The sequence below is a fragment of the Stylophora pistillata genome, chromosome 6 (assembly GCF_964205215.1).
Source record: "Stylophora pistillata chromosome 6, jaStyPist1.2, whole genome shotgun sequence".
Classification (NCBI taxonomy): Eukaryota; Metazoa; Cnidaria; class Anthozoa; order Scleractinia; family Pocilloporidae; genus Stylophora; species Stylophora pistillata.
The window spans coordinates 20229335-20251472 of NC_142524.1; the positions used below are offsets into that span (position 1 = coordinate 20229335).

General features: G+C 38.7%; 3 protein-coding genes and 1 long non-coding RNA gene across 8 annotated transcripts; 1 reads left to right on the forward strand and 3 right to left on the reverse strand.

Moving 5' to 3' along the window:
- Positions 1 to 7: 7 nt before the first annotated feature.
- On the forward strand, positions 8 to 5877 carry LOC148728695 (uncharacterized). Its single transcript, XR_015988943.1, has 2 exons — positions 8 to 140; positions 4984 to 5877. It is a non-coding gene; the product is annotated as an uncharacterized LOC148728695 (long non-coding RNA).
- On the reverse strand, positions 589 to 7583 carry LOC111330560 (crt homolog 1). Of its 2 annotated transcripts, XM_022935431.2 has the most exons (6): positions 6790 to 7583; positions 5875 to 6061; positions 4992 to 5185; positions 4219 to 4378; positions 2791 to 2936; positions 589 to 2410 (listed from the first exon to the last, which is right to left on the reverse strand). In XM_022935431.2, the coding sequence occupies exons 1-6, from the start codon at positions 7455 to 7457 to the stop codon at positions 2377 to 2379; spliced, it is 1389 nt and encodes a 462-aa protein (XP_022791166.2). In that variant the 5' UTR covers positions 7458 to 7583; the 3' UTR covers positions 589 to 2376. The 2 variants fall into 2 exon arrangements, 1 of the variants encoding a protein (XP_022791166.2); XR_002694809.2 differs by lacking the exon at positions 589 to 2410 and having other exon boundaries at positions 2797 to 2936; positions 4219 to 4394.
- Positions 7584 to 8713: 1130 nt separating this feature from the next.
- On the reverse strand, positions 8714 to 13613 carry LOC111330564 (uncharacterized). Of its 2 annotated transcripts, XM_022935436.2 has the most exons (6): positions 12590 to 13594; positions 11834 to 12023; positions 10795 to 10991; positions 10373 to 10535; positions 9838 to 9989; positions 8714 to 8843 (listed from the first exon to the last, which is right to left on the reverse strand). In XM_022935436.2, the coding sequence occupies exons 1-6, from the start codon at positions 13120 to 13122 to the stop codon at positions 8798 to 8800; spliced, it is 1281 nt and encodes a 426-aa protein (XP_022791171.2). In that variant the 5' UTR covers positions 13123 to 13594; the 3' UTR covers positions 8714 to 8797. The 2 variants fall into 2 exon arrangements, with proteins under 2 accessions (XP_022791171.2, XP_088581898.1); XM_088725772.1 differs by lacking the exon at positions 9838 to 9989 and having other exon boundaries at positions 12590 to 13613.
- Positions 13614 to 14288: 675 nt separating this feature from the next.
- On the reverse strand, positions 14289 to 22138 carry LOC111330561 (crt homolog 3). 3 transcript variants are annotated; one of them, XM_022935432.2, is made up of 6 exons: positions 21359 to 22133; positions 19461 to 19647; positions 18312 to 18508; positions 17836 to 17995; positions 15295 to 15440; positions 14289 to 14906 (listed from the first exon to the last, which is right to left on the reverse strand). In XM_022935432.2, the coding sequence occupies exons 1-6, from the start codon at positions 21874 to 21876 to the stop codon at positions 14759 to 14761; spliced, it is 1356 nt and encodes a 451-aa protein (XP_022791167.2). In that variant the 5' UTR covers positions 21877 to 22133; the 3' UTR covers positions 14289 to 14758. The 3 variants fall into 3 exon arrangements, with proteins under 3 accessions (XP_022791167.2, XP_088581893.1, XP_088581892.1); XM_088725767.1 differs by lacking the exon at positions 21359 to 22133 and adding an exon at positions 20932 to 21049; XM_088725766.1 differs by lacking the exon at positions 14289 to 14906 and having other exon boundaries at positions 15291 to 15440; positions 21359 to 22138.

The window sequence follows — 22138 nt, forward strand, 5'->3', positions numbered from 1 at the left end:
AAACAAACCACCGTTGAGTCGAGAAAGATCTCTGATTTCGTAGCTTAGGCTAATATCTCAAAAACGCTGGAATGCCACTGAGGATACCAAAAGGAACACTATGTTTATATGAAGGAAGGCCGGGAACCCAAGAAGGTGAGGTAAGCCGCCTATTGGTGTTCAAAAAATAGCCTGCGTTTACATTTACATTTACAATCTCACAAACGCAGGCTGCTGGGGTAAGGTCGTTAGCATGCTTCCAATGTGGCATGGTTGCCACAAGGCAGGTTATCCCAGCCATCATGTAAACGTGATCACGACAAAATAAGATATTATATGGACAACTGGGTTATCCCAAGGGTTACTTCGCTCACCTACCAGGGGTCCCCCACCTCCATGTAAACAGGTCCTCATTTACATTTGATTGCATGGCTTCCATGGGCAAGTTACCAAGAGGGATTGAAAAGTATTTTCAGTTATAGCTAGTGTCAAGCTAGAGAGATTATATAAGTTATCTTATTCTTCAAAGTGGACTGAATAATGATAATAGAAATCATAATAATAATAACAAAAAGTAAAATTAAAAAAAAAAGCACTCACACATAACAATTAAGAGACAGAAAAGCCTATTTTATTCTATGGTCATTCAAATTCCTTACAGATAAAAAGGTGGTATATTAGTAAACTATGTTCACATATTAGTTTTAAATGAATTTAGTATAATTTCAGAGCTGAGCAAAGAGTTTCCAGCAATCTGATTGGTCAAGCGGTTCCTTATATGACGCTATATAAACCGCTCCACGTGGTTTATATAAAATGTTAAAATAAAATGTTAATAAAACGTTACTAAAATGTTATGATTTTGGAACTTTCTCTGTTGTTCAGCTCTGAAATTATATTAAAACAATTATTCGCCTCAGGTTCAGTGAATTTTGTCGAATCATCCCCTTGACTTCATCTCGGGGATTATGCAATGATATTCACCTCACCTTCGGTGAATAATTGTCAAATATTAATGCCTTTTGTGAAACAGAAGCCATTCAAAATTTTAAATAAAACTAACTTTTGGTATGTCATATATTTTATGCACCAATATGCCTCTTATTAGCAAATACCCTTTTTGAGTAATATGAGGTTGCTTGTAAATGCAATCAATTCCTTGTGGCAATGAATTCCACCATAAGTAACTACCATGATTGTAGATTTAAATCTCGGCATTGTTACTCTTGGTGGGTATGTTTACAAAAATAATTTTAAAATATATTTAAATTTGTCTTTCACTGTGCAATTTAAGATGTTTTCCCATAAAAGAAAAGAATTACAAAAAAGGAAAGAAAAAATACTTTGCCACTCAATACATAGTCTCCTGGGCAACCATTTTTTGGTTTTGTTACACAGTGCACTCTCTCCCCTTGGTGGGGAAGCCCGGTGCTTGTTGAGACCAAACAACAGCTGTGTACTAGGAAATTACTCCTTACATAAATGGATTTTAATTTGTATACCTCCACTAAAATCAAACTTGTAAAAAGGAATTTTGCTTCCATTGTCTAATAAAAATTAATTTTTGCCCTTTATCATGGAACTCTTCAAATTTCTTCCTCAGTCTATATATCATGGAATTTTTTTTCCAAGCAATTGGTAAAGAGACCCTTCCACAGATAAATATTTAAGATTCTTTTCATAGAAAGAAATTTATCAGGAAAAAGAACTATTAACCCATTAATAGCCACAGCTTTTGAGAAAAACTGTGTTTTGAAGCTAGTCAAGCAGATTTCGGGTCACTATTGTGGTTTTAAAAGCTCAAACTTACCACAAACCCATTCACAGCTTGTACATGTACACTCGACGGCCTTTCGATCCAAATGCAAAATGGCAGCCTGAAAATCTTGGGCAGGTGCAGAAAGCAAAATTTCGAGATCTCTTTCTCCCGCCCTTTTTATCCCCTTTCCTCGCCTGAATTTTCTCCTCACTTGCTGGAAATTTAGTAGGCTTCATTTTGGTGTAGAGATTGTTTAGGAAACTACTCATTATTTTCAAACCACATGCTCAGAAAGGTAGGTGGGTAATGGAACAAGATTTTCGTGCAGATTTTCAGGTCAAAGTTACATGGTTTTTTGGCTATTTCTCCAGTGTCCTTCACTCAATTGCACTCATTCTGGTATCGTTTGTAAGATATTTCCAACCTGTTTAAGTACATGCTCAAAGTCGTGCTCCAGGGTTAAAAGTGATGACGTCACAAGGCGTAGAAAGGGTGTGGTTCCACATGGGTGCTTACGGGCACACTGGACATCAATACGTTAATTAAAATGATTACAAAAAAATGTATATCAATTTTCATTGTGATCAGTGCTTTCAGTGATATTTGCATCATGCTTTGATCATCTCCATCTGGAACAGTTATTGTATTTCTTCTCTTTCCATCTCTGGCATTCTGTGTTTTCAACAAATAGAAATAATGAATTACCTGTACTGAATCATCCATATTTAAAAAGGCAAGTCATGCAAATATTTCATATTGCAATCACAGGCAAAGGAATATGGAATAAATTAACAGTCACAAAGGGCATTTTCATCAATTATTTCCCTTTTCTTGGCTCAGTTTTTTCATTCTATTGAAGAGGTAACAATTTCATAAATCACCACCTTTAAATCATAGCCAAAATCATGCTCGGTTTGTGATCAAACTGTTACTCCAAAATGTGTTGGATGGGGTAGGACTTGTATCCAAAAGTAAGAACATTTTTAATGTACATCTATGAATGTACCAGAAATTTTGTCATTGATTTAATTTTCATAATTACCAGAACATACCCTGTGTTGTAAATGAACACTGCTGGGATCATGACAATTAAAGCAACAACACTGAACCACGAACTGGTGTGAAAGTAAGGGTGCCAATGGAAAGGTTTCTCTTGAAACAAGGTCCAGAAAATGAATCCAAGGGGTGTACAAAGAGACTAAAAATTGAAAGAAAGAGAAATAAAATGATTTTAAACTTCAAATTAACTAACTGGAGTGTGTTGTTTGAAGCATAGCCCATATTTGGCACGAGCCAGCAAACCCAACAAGAAAAACTGTGAAACTACAACTAACAGGAACAATTGTGTCTTTTTTGACAGCTGTTATAATTAAAAAATCATGGATTTTCTCACTAATTCACACAAAAAGTGTATTTTAACCATGCCTGTCAAAGGTACATGAAAAGCATATGAAAGTCATATGAAAAATGACACCCTCATCATACAGAGTCAGTGCTTTCAATAAGACCTGGCACCCGCCGGAGCTCCGGCGGCTATTCTGTTGCGAGTCGCCGGGTATATTTCACCGCGCTCAAGTCGCAGTCGCCACGCTAAGTCGCAATCAAGTCGCTCTCCGGCGGGTGTCGTACCGAGGTAGCCACCTATTTCAAATCTTATTGAAAGCACTGCAGAGTTTTTACATGCCATTCAATTACTTCTCAAAGTCTAAATATGCAAAACTCTACCTCATACGTGAGCTCTTAAACCTCGAGTGTAATTTGTGACTGAAAGGTAAAGTCTGTTTATGAGCCTAGTGGTCCATTAGGCCGGTGCTTAACTCCAGTTTCTGTAGCATGAAGCGAATAGGAGTATTTCTACTCCCCGGCCCCTGGATGGGATGCCAGTCCATTGCAGGGTTACCCCCAGCATTAAATTGCCGGTACCCATTTATACACCTGGGTGAAGAGAGGCACTGTGAGAGTAAAGTGTCTTGCCTAAGAACACAACACAATGTCCCGGCCAGGGCTTGAACCCGTACCAATCGATCTGGAGTCAAGCACACTAACCATGAGGTCACCACGCCTCCACTAATTTGTGACTGAACAAGACTAGATTTCGCAAACTTGTGCCCCACCCCAAAGAGCTTCTGAATAACAAATAAAGTGTTTTCATACAGCTAACCACGATGCTATTTAAATCAAATTTCAACAACCAGAGACTTTTAACTCTGAGCATCTCTGACACCACACCTTGGAAAAAAATCAACCTATATGCCTTAAGTATATAATCTTATGCAGTAGATAGTGTACAAGGTACCCTTTACACCCTAAAACCAGTGTCTATATTCTCCATACCACTATTTTTCTCTAAACATTTCCTTTGCTACTAACAAGGATTGGAATTGGTTTTGACAATCAACACTTGTTGAGTTTGTGATCATTTAATCAATTCTCACAATCATGCTGGTTACTCAAAGGCTTTTAAGGTTTAAGAGACTCACCAGAACTATTGCAAGTAACGTTGCTCCCTCGGAATATCGGAGAAGCAGTGCACAACCACAGACTACCATAATATAGCTAGTGATGAACAGAAGTGCAAGGACACCAGGAGACCATGAACATCCTGCTCCACCAAATACGCACTGGAGCCCAAATATCCAACTGAATAAAATATAAACTTAAAGAAACATTAGATACCTGGGTGTGGACATATCTTTCTGACATTGGTCTAAGGGAGTTCATGTGACTGGGGAGGTAGAGGAGCTTAAATGAGAACACTTTTTCGAAAGCAAATTAACTGTCTACTCAGTAGGTACATATCTAATCCCTCTGCATGACTAATGACCATCATGCATATGCAACTTCTCAAAGCACAATCAATCAATCAAATGAATGCTTACACTCCTTGTTCAGTGTTTTAACCCTTTTTTTACTTTTCCCAGCACATTTCCTGTGGTATCAATATGATGAATTTGTGAAACAATTCATAAATAAAGGGCTCCTTCAAATCCCGATCATTTCCTTTATTCTCATTACTTAATGTTTAATTGAAGATAGCAGTCCCTCTCAGGGGTTTGTGAGAGGGACTGCTATCATGATTTTCTCTGCTACACAGAGAAAATCATGAACTAATTGAAAAATAAAAAATAATAAATTCTAAATTTATGGCAAATCAAAAATATTGTCAATTTTCTTTTATCTAAATTTGCAATTTTCCAAATTTTTGCGTGTGTTGATCAATAATCTTCAACTATTAATAATTTCAGGTGCTCACTTTTGAATGAATTCATGAAAGTTCTTTGTCTGTCCAAATCCTGGAATGAAATCCACCCAGAATAGAGGCAGCAGGACAAGAAATTGTGCCAGTGAAGTCCAAAACAAAAAAGACACTAAGCCAGCGTGAGTTTCATCATTTGCTCGCAGCTTAACAGCTTTTTCTTCCATAACATAAGAAATGGCTGAGATCCCCTTCAAAAGAGAGACAAAATCAAAACAAGAGACAATTTTTCAGTTAATTACATCTGTTTTGAGAAGGATTGTCAAAAAAAAAAGGGTAAAAGTGCAGGCATGCAACAACCTCAAAGGTTGTTAATTTTGTGGGAGGTTCCTTGACCTCCAGATTTTGGGAAATCTGAAAAAAAGTCACTGTAAGGTGAGGCATGGCTTGCATAGGCTAATAAAATTCATTAATTACCAAATACCAACTTAAAGACCACCTTTAGAGACTGCAATTTTGTCTTTTTTTCTGACAGCCTTTAATTCTTGAAATAGCTGTATATTGTATCTGTTATACCTCAGGGAAACAATTCAGGGGAGAAGGAGAAAAGTGTGAGTTGAACTCTCTTTCTATCCAATAAGCCCCCCTCTAACAAACACCATTGGGAAGCTTTTCAAATAAATATTAGCCTGTAAGAGTCATGTTGTTGGCCATACAATTGACTGTATATTGAGCCACCCAAAGTTTGGGGAGGTGTCTGGCAGAGATGATTTTTATATACCTTTAAAATCTATTGAAAGCAAAAAAGCATTCTTAACATCTATACATTGTGAATGTGAATAACATCAAGTGAAGTGTACAAGTCTGCATCTACAGTCATTTTTATGTAGTGTTATATATTATGTCAGTCCCCTCATATCAAATAAAGATTTTCACTTACAAATCCAAACATGAATGCCAAAGGCCATAAGACTCTTCCTGACCCAGTAGCTCCTCCTAGATGTCTTGCAGCTCTTGGATCAATACGTGAGGAAAAAGTTGGAATGAGAGAAATAAAAAGGCCAACTACGACTGCAACCGCAGATAGGAATTTTCTCCTGGTAGGAACCTTCTTTAAGAAGAGGAATCTGTTGTGAGAAGAAGAAATACTTAGAGTACTGCAGTCACCTAACCTTGCCTTTCTGTAAAATTCTCAGGGCACTATTTCTTTTTTGGTTTAGTTATGCATCATATTTATACCCTTAATTAGGGTCCTTTTGGCCTCTTGAAGATCATATGAAAATAGATGGAAGTCGGCCTATTAACGATAACGTTCATGGATGCTAGCTTCATTAAAGCTTTCGGTTGGAAGTGGTCAGCAGTTTAATGATAATCTCAAGATGGCGGTCAATTCGTAAACTACATCGAACTGCGACAATCGGAGAGCTGACAAGCTCAAAATATATAAGGATATGTACATCTAAACGATTCACCATGTTCATAAAGTATTTTATTTGACTAATACATGATTTTTAGGGGTACTCCATTCAGGAACTCCATAGGGTACTCCATGGAGTAGGGCTCCGCGTTTTGTCATCTCCCCCTTAATTATTAGCTTTGTCACCTCGTTAATTGCTAGAACAGAATTCAGTATCACTTTTCGAATGAACCCCATTAACGTGGTCAAGGTTGTTTTAGTCACACTCATAGACCCAGCTTTATGTTGGGACAATATAAGAATGGAGCAACTGACTATATTTTCTTATGATACAGGCTTACATTTGCTCCAACCAATGTTGACTTCACTCAACGCTGATCTCTTACCATGCAGTGACACCACTGAAAGTATAGTCAAAATAGATTGTGAAATATCTACCTTAATAAGAGCGTTATAGGAATTGAAAAGTTTCCAAGGATGGCTTGTAGATAAGGAGGGGTTCTCTTTCCACTGCTGGAAAACACGATAAAAACTGCAGCAAGTCCTTGAAAGAAACCAACTGTCAGAAATAAACGACGATGACTCCAGTCTGTGTTACAGATTGAATATTGCTTGAAAACGAAGGTATTAAGAACTAAGACAGAACCGAACACTGTAACAAAAACAGTAGAGGCAAAAGATAAAACGAAATAGCTGTCCATTGTTGGTGTCCATTTAATGCTTTGGTTCTGGGATGAAGTCACATTCTTCGTACTGTCGATCCACATCGGCAGAGTGACATACTGAGTTACTTGACCGGTAACGACTGCAAATGCATACAATAGAGTGGCTATACTGCTCAATGAGAGCCATGCTTCTAGTCTATGCTGGTTCTGTAGATCTTTACTGAAGAGATAAGTGTTTGGTTCTGTGGTGGTGTCTACAGTGTTAAACAGAGGCTCATACTTGAAGTCTCGGTGAGAAGTGTTTGTCGAGTTGAGGAAACCTTTTGTGTCCAGCGACATTCTTAGAATTGAATTAAGCAGCGTTATAACACACAGGTCCAACCTAAAATCGGTTCTGTAGCTGCTAAATTTGATTATGAAGAGCTTAGAATGTGTTCTCATCGCAACATAACAAGGATAGTTCGACAACGATCGATCCAGTCCATGCTAATGACAACAGTGCCCCTGGACTCCCACTGGGCAAGAGGGGAAACTAGATCGTATGACTCGTGGCTACTGGTGGTTGAATTTTGTTTATTCTAGCTTTTTCGGTAAGCGATAGATTTACCAGTTCTTCGAAAACAATAATATGTATTATTTACTATTCAGTAATTGATAAACTGAAAAAAGGAACAAAATCTTTCGAAAGAATGCATGGAATCGATTCTTGCAAAGAAAAACTCAAGGCCAAGGTGAAGTTCCAATAATATCCACGTGATCTATGATGTTAATGAAAACAAAACTCATTTATGAGCAAATACCGAACCCAAAATCTCGAGAGGGTATCTTCAAAATAAGCAACGGGAAATGGCCGAACGGGGAACGGGGAATCTTTAAAAGCGAGAATCTTAAAAAGGGGAATCTTTAAATAGCGGGTGTCTTTGAATGTGGGAATCTTTAAAAGAAGGGATATTGAAAAGCGGCAATCTTTTAAACGTGGAGTGAAATCCACCAAATGTATAAGCGGTCTGTGGAGAAGTTACTCTTTTTTTTTTTCTACGCAAGTAAATCCTGTAAAATTTACGACTGTTAACAAAAGTAGAACTACATGACAGTGGAAATCCAGGCTCGATTTCTGCCGCTCTCTCGAGTCCGTTCTCTATTTTAAAGATGGCCGAGAGGAAATCGATTAGATTTTGCAAATATAAACTGGGAACGAAGAACGGGGAACGAAGAACGTAGAACGAGTAATGAGGAATAGGAAAGAAAGAACAAGGAACAGGGAACAGGGAACAGGGAACAGGGAACAAGGAAGAGGGAACAAGGAAGAGGGAACAAGGAAGAGGGAACAAGGAAGAGGGAACAAGAAATAGAGAACAAGGAACAGGGAGCAAGGAACAAAGAACAGGGAACAGGCAGAGGAAAGAGGAAACAGGAAAAAGGTAACAAAGAACAGGGAACAGGGAAATTGGAGTATCAGTATCAGTCCGCGAAGATCATCTTACAACATCAACCGCTGAGCCAGAAATTTTCAACCTCAACTTGAACTTCAAATTCATTTATTCTCCTAACGCATGCTTTTAGTATTTAAGAAAGGATATCTCAGGATCATTTTATCTTTTTTGACTGACATTTTAAGGGTTTGAATGATGCAGGTACTAAAATGTTATGAATCAGAAACATATCATGGATTTTTTTGTACCAAATTTGAGTAGACATTACATAGAATGTTTTTATTATTTTTAAAGTCCCTCTGCTTGTATCAATGAGCAATCTCTCCCCTTTAAAATAATATGTTCCTTCTATCTTTCAGTCCTTTCGGCATCTTCAACTGATGTTTCTCGTTTCCTTAAAAAGAAAAAGTAAAGTAAATGAAATAAAACAAAAAAAAAAAAAAAAAAGGAAATCGTGGTTCGGTAGAATGGAAGTTTATCAGATCCTCTATGCCAGTTCTATTTTTTGATAATCATCGTAATGCTAGAGCATATGCGAAGTTAGCCACAGGGAATTCAACGAACGCGAATGTATTGCTTATCTCGTGCTTCCGGTAGGGGCGTCTACTAGATTTTCCATGAGACCTAAAGTCTTACTAGCGTCACCTTTGCTGTATACGTAGCTTGCAAAGTTATCATTTCAAGTAAACACTTAATCTTCCCTTCAAAAAATATATTCAAGCAAAGACATCCGCATGTCACGCTTGTTCACTCTCGTCAAAGAAGTCTCCATTTGGCGCGAAAATATTAGTAGGGATATCTATCCGCGGACACTATCTGTTCCGAGATGTGAACGGTTTTTTGGAAGCAGACGAAGCTCGAGGAAAACTGCGAGCGGAACAAACAATATCCAAGCTTACACGAACTTATATATTTTCGCGCCAAATGGAGGCTATTGTTTCTATTACTAGTCTTTAAATAAACAACTGTATGAACAAACAAACATGTCCCATCTCCTATAACAGTAAGTAAACGTTCTCTCATCTAAAATTAATTCAATTTTGAATGAACGTTTAATTATCCTAGTAGATTGAGGGTTTGAAAACTGCGAATATCACTTGAGATATATCCTCGGAGAGTCGACTTTTAACTGCGAAATATTCAATTACGTAATTTATTTAGACAAATCAGGCGCGAGCAAATATATTTGATGGATGACAAATTATGTGCTCAAAAGTTTTCAGTAAGCCTACATAGCTGGCGTTTCTTTGGGAGCCCGATGCAGGCGGCGGTGCCGCGAAAACGATCTTTTTCCGTCCCAAGCCTCTCGCGGGTCCTCTCAACGCATCTACGCGCACGACTGAACATGAAAAGCCAGCAACACAGGCTACTCCACAACTAATTCTCACCCCTTAAAGTAGATTACAGTGGCGGGAATCATAAACAACAGAGCAGCTAAACCAAGCCCTGCGCTTAAGAAGTGATGAGGATCCCATTGCCACCTGCGTGATTTCTCACTGAACAGAGACCAAAAAATAAATCGTAGTGGTATAGAAAGCGACTGGAGGAAACAAAGAACAAAAAAAGAATAAAAACATATTAGCGTCTTTATTAATAAGTGGAGTGTACCAAACTCAGCATGCAAACCAAAAGAAAAATGAAAGCGTCATAATTAGTTACCCGTATACGTGCGGCCGCTTAAAAAAAATTCGAAAAGTTACTTCTCGGCAGAAATTACGGTGATTAAGAACCAGAGAATCTTAAAACTTTAATTTAACAAACCGGCACGTAGCATCACCTATACAAAGGGTGATAAATAACTGTGTTTCTACCGTTGGACAAGAGCACCACACGTTCTTGTCAAGAGCTTGGATTATGAATCGTGATTTTAATTTTAGAAAATAACCAAGAGTTTGAAGCTATCGACTGTTGCACATTACTTACCACTATGATAGCCAGCCAAGTGGCTCCCTCGGCGTGTCTCAGTAGATTAACTCCTCCAACAAAGGACGAAACGTTCATGAGAATAAAGAAAGTTCCTTCGATGCCTGATGTGGCATCGCAGCTTGCTTCCCGGCCAAAAAAATGTTTAACTCCAACCTGCCAACTAAAAAAAATAGGGAGATGAATTGAATATCTGTGAAAGCAGCTCTCGGCGCTGAATCTATCTTACTGTTGGAAAGAGCGGTGCAAGTTTCCCTGATCACCCACAGTTAAGCCAGATCAATGCAGTCCAAGTTACATCTCTCCACACACAGTGGAAGATTACTCTAATATTCCCAAGAGATTATGTTGTAAACAAAAGACGCAGAAAAACATCGCAGGAATATCAGAAAAACATTTTTAAAGTCGACAAGTAGACGTACTTTTCTCCGATCTTTTGAATTGAACGCGCATTTCCAAACCCCGGGAGAATATCCAGCCAAAACATCAACACAACACAGATCAGCTGATAAAAGGACGTCCAGCAAAAAAAATAAAACAAGTTAATTCCTCTCCGTGACATCTCATTTTGTTTTTTCACTGCTTTTTCGTCCAGGACGTTCATAATGGTCGCTGGAACCTGATTGTGTGAAATTAAAAAGCTGAGTCGGTAAATTGGTAAACGTTTGTTGGTATACTTATCAGCAAAGGCACAGGATAGAAAGTAACCCCTCGGTAGCTTTTAAGCTTAATTAGGAGCGATTGGTATATGTCGACTGCAATTGGTAAACAAGAAAAAAAGAGCAGATTTTTGAAACAACAATTTATCAACTACTGATTCTAACAAAATCCGTCATATTAGGCTTTTCCCATTTTCTATTGCTCCTCTGTCCCTTTGTTCACACTGTTCCTCTGTTCCACTGTTCCTCTGTTCCTCTATTCCTCTAGTCCACTGTACCACCGTCCCACTGTTACTCTGCCCCTTCAGTCTCTATGTCCGTATGTTATTTTATGTTCTCTGTCCTCTTTTTATTAGTCTTCCCGTGTCCTTCTTCCCTACGTCCTTCTTTCTTATGTTCCTATTTCTTTCTTTCCTATATTTACCCATTTCAGGTCATTTGAAAATACTCTAGAGAACTTTTTCTTTCAAATTTTCCCCCTATTCAAGTGCAAACTTGCGGATAATCAAACAAAAATATCTGATAATTCCCGGGTGAAGAAAAATGCTTCAAACCAAAGAGAGCAGTGGTGATCTCAAAATGCTCTAGCCTCACAAGTAAGTGTAGCTTTTCTCGGCACTTCCCTTACTACTTTACAAAGAAATGTCTGGCGGCTAGAACGAGAAAATATTAAACGGATCTCGGATGTGACTGGTGCAGGTCACAAGACAGAAACATAACTTATTAAGAAAACGGCGTACGCTTGCATTCACTGACAGCACCGATATTATTATAGGATGAAATAAGGATAAAAAGTACTTACAAAGGTTATTATAAAAACTAAAGGCCATAACACTTTTGACGAATTCTCTTCTTTAGAAGTTTGATCAAAATCCACTTTTAGCTTCGGACATATCATCAGTGGAGTGAGCCCGCAAATGCAAGGCACAATTGTAACAGCTACAGCACATAGCAGTTTTCTACGAGTTGGCTTCTTTCTCAAAATCAGGCGCCTAAAAGATAATAGGGACAACATATTTCATTTTAAATGAGATCCATTGTCGCTCCTGCACATGGCAGCTAACTTCAATCATATCATTTATGTGAGCTATGGAATGCATTGCTGGTTTTGAGGAGTAAGAAAAACAAAATAAAAGTGAACCATCATTAGACACAGTTAAGCAAAATATGGTAATTTATTAAGTATGACGAGCACGTCAAGCCGATAAGACGACAACGATAATAAAAAATAATGATTGTAAACGTGCTAAAACTATGCGGAGTCTTTTGTCGCGTAGGTTCTGTCTCTATTCTTGGGCATCACGTGAAATATCACGTGACACATCACGTGACGCAACTTTGCATAACGCGGTCTTCGCCACGTTCACAATGGGACTCGCGGAGTCATGATAGACCAATTCGATTATTACGAGAAACGATTAACTAATTCTACTAGAGTTTGTTAATCAAGAGTTGATGATTAAGATTCTTTGTCAACTTGTGCTTGCTCTGATTTAAAGCAATGATTGACTGATAATAAACCCTTGTAGCAGCAGTGGCATGGAAGCATTTGACTCACCTGAATAGAACTGTTAAAGGGATCATCAAAATCCCCAGAATAATTTGGAGATATAACGGTGTTCTTGTTGTTCCACTAGCAAACACTGCAAGCACTTCGTTCAAAGCACTACAGAGCCCAATTAAAAATAAGGAAAATTGTGGAAAGCTCCTTTCCGTCTCGCCAAGATGTCGGGGAAAAACGATTCGAATAAACAAAGCTCCCAATCCAAAGATCACGAAAGACGACAGACTACCAAACGATAATACAAAGTAACTGTCGATAGCTATCTCTTGGCACTTCTTTGTCGTTTCATTGGCAGAGCTGAGCCAAAGATGCAATGATATGTCTTGGCCAACATCCCCGACTACCACAACAAATGCAAATAGGAGATTTATCCTATTGAGTTTGAATTCCCGAGATCCAATGTCGAAAGTTCTTCGCTCTTCGTAAGGAGGTGGAGGTGAAGGACTAAATAGTGGCTCATTGCTGCTTCTCGTTGATCCCGTGACTCCAGAATCAAACGGATCTGTACTTTCCGTGGAACCGTACATGCCAGACTCTTGATCCAACGATTTAGATCGAGATCGAATAACGTCCAAGGCTATATCTTATGCAGATCCACTTCCTTCCGCTTAAAAGCGGAAGTTTTCTCTCTCCGTGAATTTCGATCCCAGTACGACGTTCCTCATTTGTGGCTAATCACGAGTATTAAACTTTGTCATTATTTGGGAGCGTTCGACCATAATAATCATCACGCTTAGATCTTCCAAATAAGTCCGGAAGAGGAAGAAATAACTTCTTGAGATGTCATCGACATTTTCTGGTCTGATGCTCATATGATTGGAGTAACTGAAGCATGCGCACGGCATACTAGTTATAGATGCACCATATGAGGTCAACTTTGAAGTGTAAACTCTGAGTTTTTCCAAGTAAAGAACTCTGACTTCCTTTTTCTCCTAAAATATAATTTTCCCTCCCCTCCACTCAAAAACTGCCCCATACTTTAAAAAGTAACCATAAAGGTAGATCAAAACTTAAGGAATATCCTATCCTCGGTAACCAGAATGCAGGAGGCCGTAAAAAATAAAATTTAAGAAAGTAACCTGGGGAAGCTAGATATCTATAGAATAAAAGCCTTTTTTTTAACGACATAAAATCTTGGGTTTTCTTTAAGCGTACAAAAGCTATTCTGTCTCATCTGTGAGCGCCGTCTTTGTTTCCAGAAGCAGAACGTTAACTGACGTCATTGTTCCGTTTATTCGCAGAAGAGAGCAAAGATTAAAAGAAAGATCCTGGTATAGGCAAATCACGTGTAACGCAATCGATCTGACATGGGAGTTCAGCAGGTTTCGATTAACTTATCCGGTAATTATTCCATTCATAACACCGGACGAGATCAATTTCGTTTACGATCTACGCGCCCTCGAGAGTATGTGAAGAAATTTAGCCTGTATTTGACGAGCCAAAAAAGCGACGATATGACATTGGTACAATCTTTTACTCCAGTGGGAAGTAATGTCGCATTCTGATACGCGAATTTGCCGAGCACAGACAATACTACTTGCGTCAACGTATCACGCAATGGTCACTTACTGAAATTTGTTGCGGACTCATTCGGTTGCGCCTCCACAACATGTCGATAAGGCTGTAGACCACATTAAACCACTCTCAATTTGTTAAATTTATTATACTGATCACGCTGACCTCGGAAGGCAAATTGTTTTGTTTTTCTTTTCTTTAATGTTTTAAGAACAACACAAGCATTTATACTTATATGATTATATGGAGTAAACTTGTCCATATATACTTTTCAATTTAATTGATCACAAATTGTTTTCTTTTTTCTTGTACAAAAGTAGTCGCTTTATAATCACCGTTATTTTTAATTTTTTTTTTTCAATTTTATTATCTCTGTGTGTCAAATTAAGCTCACTGCTTCGATATTTCAGAACAAACGATCTGTAGAGAAAGCTTCTCTCTAATTAGCAAATTCTATTTTGGAATTCTTTCTGAACATGCTAGTGTCCCCTTTTTCGGATCCAATGCAAGCACTTTACAAGCAGTGTGGCCTAGATTTGCCGCTAATGACTGCTGTCTACTAACATTCTTGCCGGAACCCGCTCGGTTTTTGTCCCTTCCGCTACATGAATAATGACAAAACACGGGTATAATGACTTGATCGGTTTTTTAGTCTTTTAAAAGGGCATTGTTCAGTGTATGTCTGCCTTCTGGGAAAAGATATTTCCTTGATCCTGATGTTGAGTCATACCGGTCAGCGGAAGCGGAGTGATAAAACTCCTCACTTTCATTCGCGTTCATCGAAATCTCTGGTGCTCTGAATGAAAAAAAAAAAAAAAGAAAAACGGAAAAAAAATGATGTGAGAAACTCGTGAAAGGACTCCCTCATGTGCTAAATCATCAGTAAAGGATCAGGGTTTATTTTTGCGCGGATACTTATGTCGTAGCATGTTGAGGGAGGTAGATGGGGGGGGGGGAGCAGGGGGAAAACTGCAGGCACAAGGGGGCAGGGAAAGTGAAATCGAATTTGGTAACGAACGCTTAAATAGCTGAACTACATCCAAGGCAAGGAATGCCATTATGGTAGTGAATTTGATTACTTTTTCTTGACGCCGTCCTCTGATAAACACCGCATTGAAAACACTAAAATATTCGTTAGAAGACGTAACATTTCATTGGCCGATACGGTAGGTATTTTTCCTTACCCCATGTTGTAAACAAAAATGGCGGGGACCATGATCGCTAACGCGCCGATACTGAACCAGGTGCTCACGTGACCTTCGGGGTGCCATTTGAATGGTGATTCGTCGAACAATGTCCAGAAAATGAATCCCAGTGGAGTAACGAGTGACTAAAATGTATGGAAATAAAATTATTTCAGCAACAGTGTTTACTTGTAAGGACTTTCTTCTTACAGACTCCTTTTAAGCGTACCCACTCATTTTCGCTACCTATCGAGTTCGCTACGTTGTGAGTTCGCTACATCATGTTCGTTATCCACAATTTATGATAATAATGGAAACTTGATTTGTGTTTTTAAATGTACAATTGTAAATCTCATTACGTATAGGCAATTTACAAATGCTGCTTGAGATTGGCTTATTCAACACACACACAAAAATCAAAATTGCATCAAATCTGGGTTGTCCCAATTCCTATTTCTACAACAAAAGACGTAATATGTTGCTCTAATAGCTATATTTATAACTTTCTTGATTATGTAAAGTTGCTGCTTTTTGGCAATGCCTATGTCATTCATCATGCCTAAGAACGTAGAGCATTCATCTGAGAAAACGCTAAGGTAGCTCATGGAGAGATTTACAAATTTCACACATCTGAAAGTTCTACTCATTTCGTTGATCAAGTTCCGAAATTTTTCTTTTTTACGCACTGCATTGTTGTACAAGTTAGATTCGAAACCAGCTGTTAATTCTAGAACATATAGGCACTTGGACTGGGTTAGGAAAAGAAGATCTGGGCGATAATTTTCACCAGTTATTATTGAGGGATTTAGAAAACCAGTAACACCTGCATAGATTGAGGAGCTAACATTAATTACAGGTTGAAGGGACTTGGCAATGAAGTTAAGGATCGAGTCGTGTCTCCAGGTAAAGCGATCAAGGCATTGTTGACAACCAGCGACAACATGAAGGAGTGACTCAGGATTAAGGCAAAAGGAAGAATCAGGACTTTGTGATAATCCCCATCTTAGCAAATTCTTACATGTAGGAAGAGAGTTGTTGATGTAGCGGGTGGTAAAGTTGTAAATGTTCTTCGGCAGATGGGACTGGGCCACTGACCAAATAGAATTAACAGATGACAATGAATACTTGATAACATTTGAGAAGAAGAAACCTTGAGATGTTAGGTGGTGTTGCAGTTTATCCTCTTGATTAGAACGGAAATCCTTAAGAACTTCCTTAGTGGATTTGTACACATCATATTGAATATTAGTGTGACAGCTTGACGATTTCCAGAGAGCTTTCAAGGAATCATTTGGGGACTATTTTAATGAATTTCGGAGAACTGACTGGCACTGAGTAATTTGATAGAGGGGGGACAAATATTAAGACCAAATTTATTGCTTTCTTGGAAAACATTGCTCAGTGTTCCAGATATCGGAATATCAATCCATTTTCGGATGTAGCCATTCACTACAGAGTCGAGATGTTGCATTATCCAGGTTTGGATATATTTGCTATGGTAAAATGCCATGACAACTTCGATAGGACATAGCGGCTGTACAGAAGAAGTTTGTGTTTAGGATGCAGTGGCTTTATATCGATGTCATTCATCAAGATTTGTACAAGAGAAGACAATTCAGATTTGTGTTGGTTATTAGACATGTTGAAGTCAAAGAAGCGACCTAAGTAACGAAATGATAATAATAATAATAATAATAATAATAATTATAATAATAATAATAATGTAATCATATGATAATAATAATCATAATAATAAATAAATAATAATAATTTCCTCTTCGCTACCTATTAATTCGAGCTCGCTATCATCGATAAACTAAAACTTCCCGAAACTAAACCATATCAAAAACCACTCCAATCGTGTACCTTCCACCTAGTTTCGGTCAGCTTTCAATTTCTTATTTCTCTGACGAACTATCAAGAACATGGATCACCTCCGACCACGATGCAAGATTAATATTAATACCGCTGCTATCGCGTAGGTGCAGGTGCGATAACAGGCGACCAAAACCTAACGAAGGTCTTTGAGTCATTAACGCCAAGGAGCTTGGTTATGGTAGCGAACTTGGTTAGCTGATGTAACGAACTCGGTCTTTGGGTAGCGGACATGTAGCGAATTCGAACGTAGCGAATTCGTCAGGGCAGCGAAACCGGCGTAAATCCTCCCATCCGCTTTGCGATTCTGCCCCTTATCCCACTTCTTAGAAAAGTGGTGTTGTACTTCATGGCATTAAGATCAGAGGAGCAGGTTTTTTAATTGAGTACTGAAAGTTATCGGGGATTGTGCTGGGTCTGACCTCCTTGTACTCTGTGATAGCTGTGGAAAAGTCATGACATCTTCATAATCCATTAAATGTGAAACTCAAACCGATGATGACTTTTTCACTCGCCTTTTTCTGCGCTGTTTCGATTAATTGATTTTATTTTACAACATGCAAACAAAATACACCTGTTCCACAATTGTTCAGCTCTTCATTTAATCTGCGTGGCTAGCTATAGAGAAAAAATGCTTAGATTGTGAGTTTAAAATTGTTTACTTACCGTGACAATAGCCAGCCAAGTGGCTCCCTCGGCGTGTCTCAGTAGATTGGCTCCACCAACATAAGATAGAACGTACATCAGAATGAATATAGTTCCTCTGGTACCTGACCTGTAGTCACAACCTGCTGCGCCAAAGAAGCATTGAACGCCAAACCACCAACTAGAAATCAGACGTAAATTTGGATGAATGACAGGTTTTGAAATCGTCTGGCCCCGCCATTTATGAAAGGTCGTCAAGAAACCTAACTCCCAAAGTGCCTCTCTCCACTGAAAAGTATATATAAATGGATACGGAAAAAAATCTGCGCAATTTAACAACCTGAAAAGCACTAGCTTTCCACCCAGAAAGACAAGCAATAATTTTAAGTCACTTCTGAAACTGGGAGAAGTCAGTAGCTTTGCAAATAAGTCCGGCATAGAGTTTTGCGATGCCAAATCTTGCTTCAGTTACAAGCTAGAGAGAAACAAAAACTTACTTTTCCCCAAACTCTTGGATATTGCTAACATATCCATACCACGGCAGAATGTCCAACCAAAACAAAACTCCCACACAGAGCAGCTGATATGAAGACGTCCAGAACAGAAAATACAACAGGTTGATCCCTTTCTTTGACGATCTATTTTCCATCTTCACACCTCTCTCCTCGAGCACGTTCATGATGGCTGCCGGAACCTGAAGAATGAAATCGAAACATATCAACGTGACCCATTTACTACCAAGATCGGCCTGGTAATTCTCCTTTCTAGTTGTTACACATTTTCTTGTGAATAGTTAGGAGATTTTAGGTTCACAAGGGAAGCATTCATAACATGAGATGTGTCTTCATCAAAATTTGAAAATTTCGAGATGAAGTTCTGAGAGACAGAGGGCACGGCACTATTTGCGTCAAATTATGATTCAGTTTTGCTAACAAGAAACCAAACTATTTGGCATTCATTGCTCACCTGGATTAATTAAGAATTGTTTCATGCTTAGCGTGCGTGTATCGAGTTATGGATACACGCGGGGAGTTTGGAGAGCACGAGAGAAGCGTAAGAGTTGCTCTCGGCTGCGCCTCGAGCAACTCTAGCTTCTTGAGCGCTCTCCCAACTTCCCAAGTGCATCTATAACTCGATAGACGTTCAGCTAAAAGCGTGAAAGAATTCTTTTATAACATACGAAAACAATTTGGGCGCTGAGTGACGTTTTTGTAATGTTTTTTTGAAATGAAAGTTGCTCGAAAATCGGTTGGCGTCTCCGATTCTTCTGTTGATTTTGTAATTAAATGGTTTTCGGTAGAGTCAACAAAATGTAACCATAAAACGTCATCAACAGAGACGTTTACCTTTAAAAGTCGCCACAGACCAATTTGTAGTCTTCTTAGTTCTTGCTGATTGTCTTTCAGCTAGAAATTTGCTCCAGCTCCCGTTCCGATAAATTCGGAAAACGGGCCTGTTGTGTTTCGTTTTCGTAGTGCTTGTTGGCTTGACTACTTGCGGGAAGGTCGAAAGCCAAAGAAAAGTTTGTTTGGTCTTCATGTTGACGCAATAGGAATTAGATAGGACTATCGCGCGCGCTATGTTATAAAGAAAATTGAAATAGCACGAAAACAATTCCGTATTCTTTGACTTAAAGTTCTACTTACGAAACCAAGCATGAAAATTATGGGCCACATCACTCTCGAAACACCTTCGGCTTCGTTTTTTTTTTTCTCGGCTTTAGGATCAACCTCGGGAAAAATTGTTGGGATGAGGCAAATAAAAAGACCAACAACCACGATGATACCACAGGACAACTTCAGCAAGGTGGGCTTCTTACGCACAATCAGTACCCTTCGGGGAAAGACAAAAGCAGTTGTAATGTTAACAACAGCATAATGATTTCTGTTTTATTTGGGAGAAGTCATTATTTATCCCCTGGTCAGGGATATATATATTTTTTTGGGGGGGAGGGAATCACATAGTTTTCAAGGTGTATAGAGGGAGGGATCCCCCCTTAGGGACCTGTTAATTTTGACCTTAATCGCGCGTCACAAATGAACCCTTTACCATCCTCGATGAATAGCACTTCATAGTAAAAGGAGAAGCATACTCCACCAACCACATAATCATTATTTCCTTTATTGAAGAGAGCTAAAGATATATAAAAAAGCTAATGTTACGATTTTGCTAAAACACATTATTTTACTGAAAAATGCCTGGTACAAATTGATGGGTAGGAGATAGTTACAAAACAGAGTCACACGATTCTACGTGGAAACGAATCCTTGCAGCATTTACCTTCGGGAAATTTGTGCCTTGAAACAAATGAAGCTGGTACCAGTTTTTTCGGGTCATTCAAGAAAATAAGAGAAAAGGTTTCATAAACTAGGTTTTGAAAGCAATATGTTTCTTTCAGCCAAGTGCCCAAATTTTGTGACGTAATAATTTGGATATATCAACAAAGTTGAAATGGTAAATTAGCCACCGTAACGACTACAAAAGCTTACGTTTCGAGCGTTAGCTCTTCGTCGTGATACCTTTAGTGATATCATTTGTGACGTAAGTCGCGTCCGCCATGCTGTGCATACTGACGAGATCATTACTGATGCTTCCGGATCGAGATCGCACAAGCTCCCTCAAGAGCAAGCGCATAGAATTGAACGACTGTTTAAAGGTGGCGATCACAGTGACATTGACTCTGACGACGAACTCCTCGAAAATGAAGAGGTGTGCGATGAGGATTCGTCTGATAAACCTCCTAAACGTGTGTTTGTCAGCGCTAGGTCGGGGGCTTTCAGCAACATGTTTACAGCTGTTTTGATTCATAACCAGACATGTTGAGGATGCTCTTTGCTGGGTCAAAATGGGTAGACCGAATAAACGGGCTGCGTCACGTATTTCTCATCAGCAATTATGAACTCTTAAAATGAAACTGGAAATTTAGTAATCACCTTGCCGAAATCATAGGAACTTCAAAAACAAGAAGATTCTAAAGCTTTGTAATTTTCACGTTCGTACTAATTGATATCAACGCGACTAACATTGGTCTAATGTTTATTACGTTTATCTTCGATAACAGTCCGCTTTGATATCCTCCTGTTTTTAACACCTGTGTCTCTTATTATCGGCTTTTACCTTTTTCCTGACATTCTTTTGAAGGTTTGAGCTGTTGTTGAAATGTTTCAGTTGATTTTGTAACCTGGTCTTGATTGTCGCAATACTTCGAATTGCGTGACTTAGCCCATTTCACTTGTCAAGATCATGAGGCATTATAGTAATATCTTGGCAAGATTTCCATATAACCCCATTCATAAATTATGCACAGAGTGTTGCAAGAAACCTTTATATTTAGTATTTATGAAATGGAACTCATAATTAAATCATGAGGTTATATGTAAATCTTTCCAAAATCTTGCTTACGTTCAAGGGATAGGGAAGAATGAAAACCACACAAAATTCAAAAGAGAATAATGAATAATTCGAAAACGAAAACGAAGAATAATGAACAATCGAGGTCCATTATTCAGCTTTCACCCCCGATCAATAAATAATAACCACTCACCGGAATAAAATCGTCAAAGGAATCATGAAGTTTCCAAGAATCGCTTGAAGGTATGGCGGTGTTCGTGATCCTTTACTCGCGAATACTACCAAAGCTCCGTTCAAGGCGTCACAGAGGCCAACCAAGAAGAGCAGAAGGTGAGGAAAACGCTTTTCTGTTTCGCCGAGATCTTGCGGTGAAAAGATTTTAGTGAACAACGTTCCCAGTCCAAATACTATGACAAAAGACAAACTTGCAAAAGATAGCACAAAGTAACTGTCCACTGATTTTCCCGAATGATTTCCGTTCATGACAGAATCGATCCATAGCGGAAGAGACACGTTTTGACCGACTTGCCCGGCTACAGCCACAAATGCAAATAACAAGTTTGCCCAAAATAGTGAGATTTCGCAGAATCCAATCTTAACCACTTTCCGTTTTCCATAAAGTGACGCCTGGCGAGATGGCTCGAAATCTTTGGAAATGCTTGATACATCACCATCGTCGTAACTCCGATGAGAGTTATTAGTAGAACCCATTTTTAAACCGAATAGTGATTCAGGGTGCAAGGAGCAGTGTTCGCTTGGAAAGCTTTCTATTCCCCGCCGGATAAACCTCCGTTTGCTCGGCTCTGGGAAAATGTTTCGATATGAAAGTCTAAGGTTCCAAAGTCGCAATATGTTAATCGTAACGGTGGCATTTCAACTTTGTTGATATATTCCAATTATTTCGCAATATGTTAAGTAAGTTGCATCATGATTTAAATAATCCCGAGCTTACTAATTGTTGCGCGTTAACGTG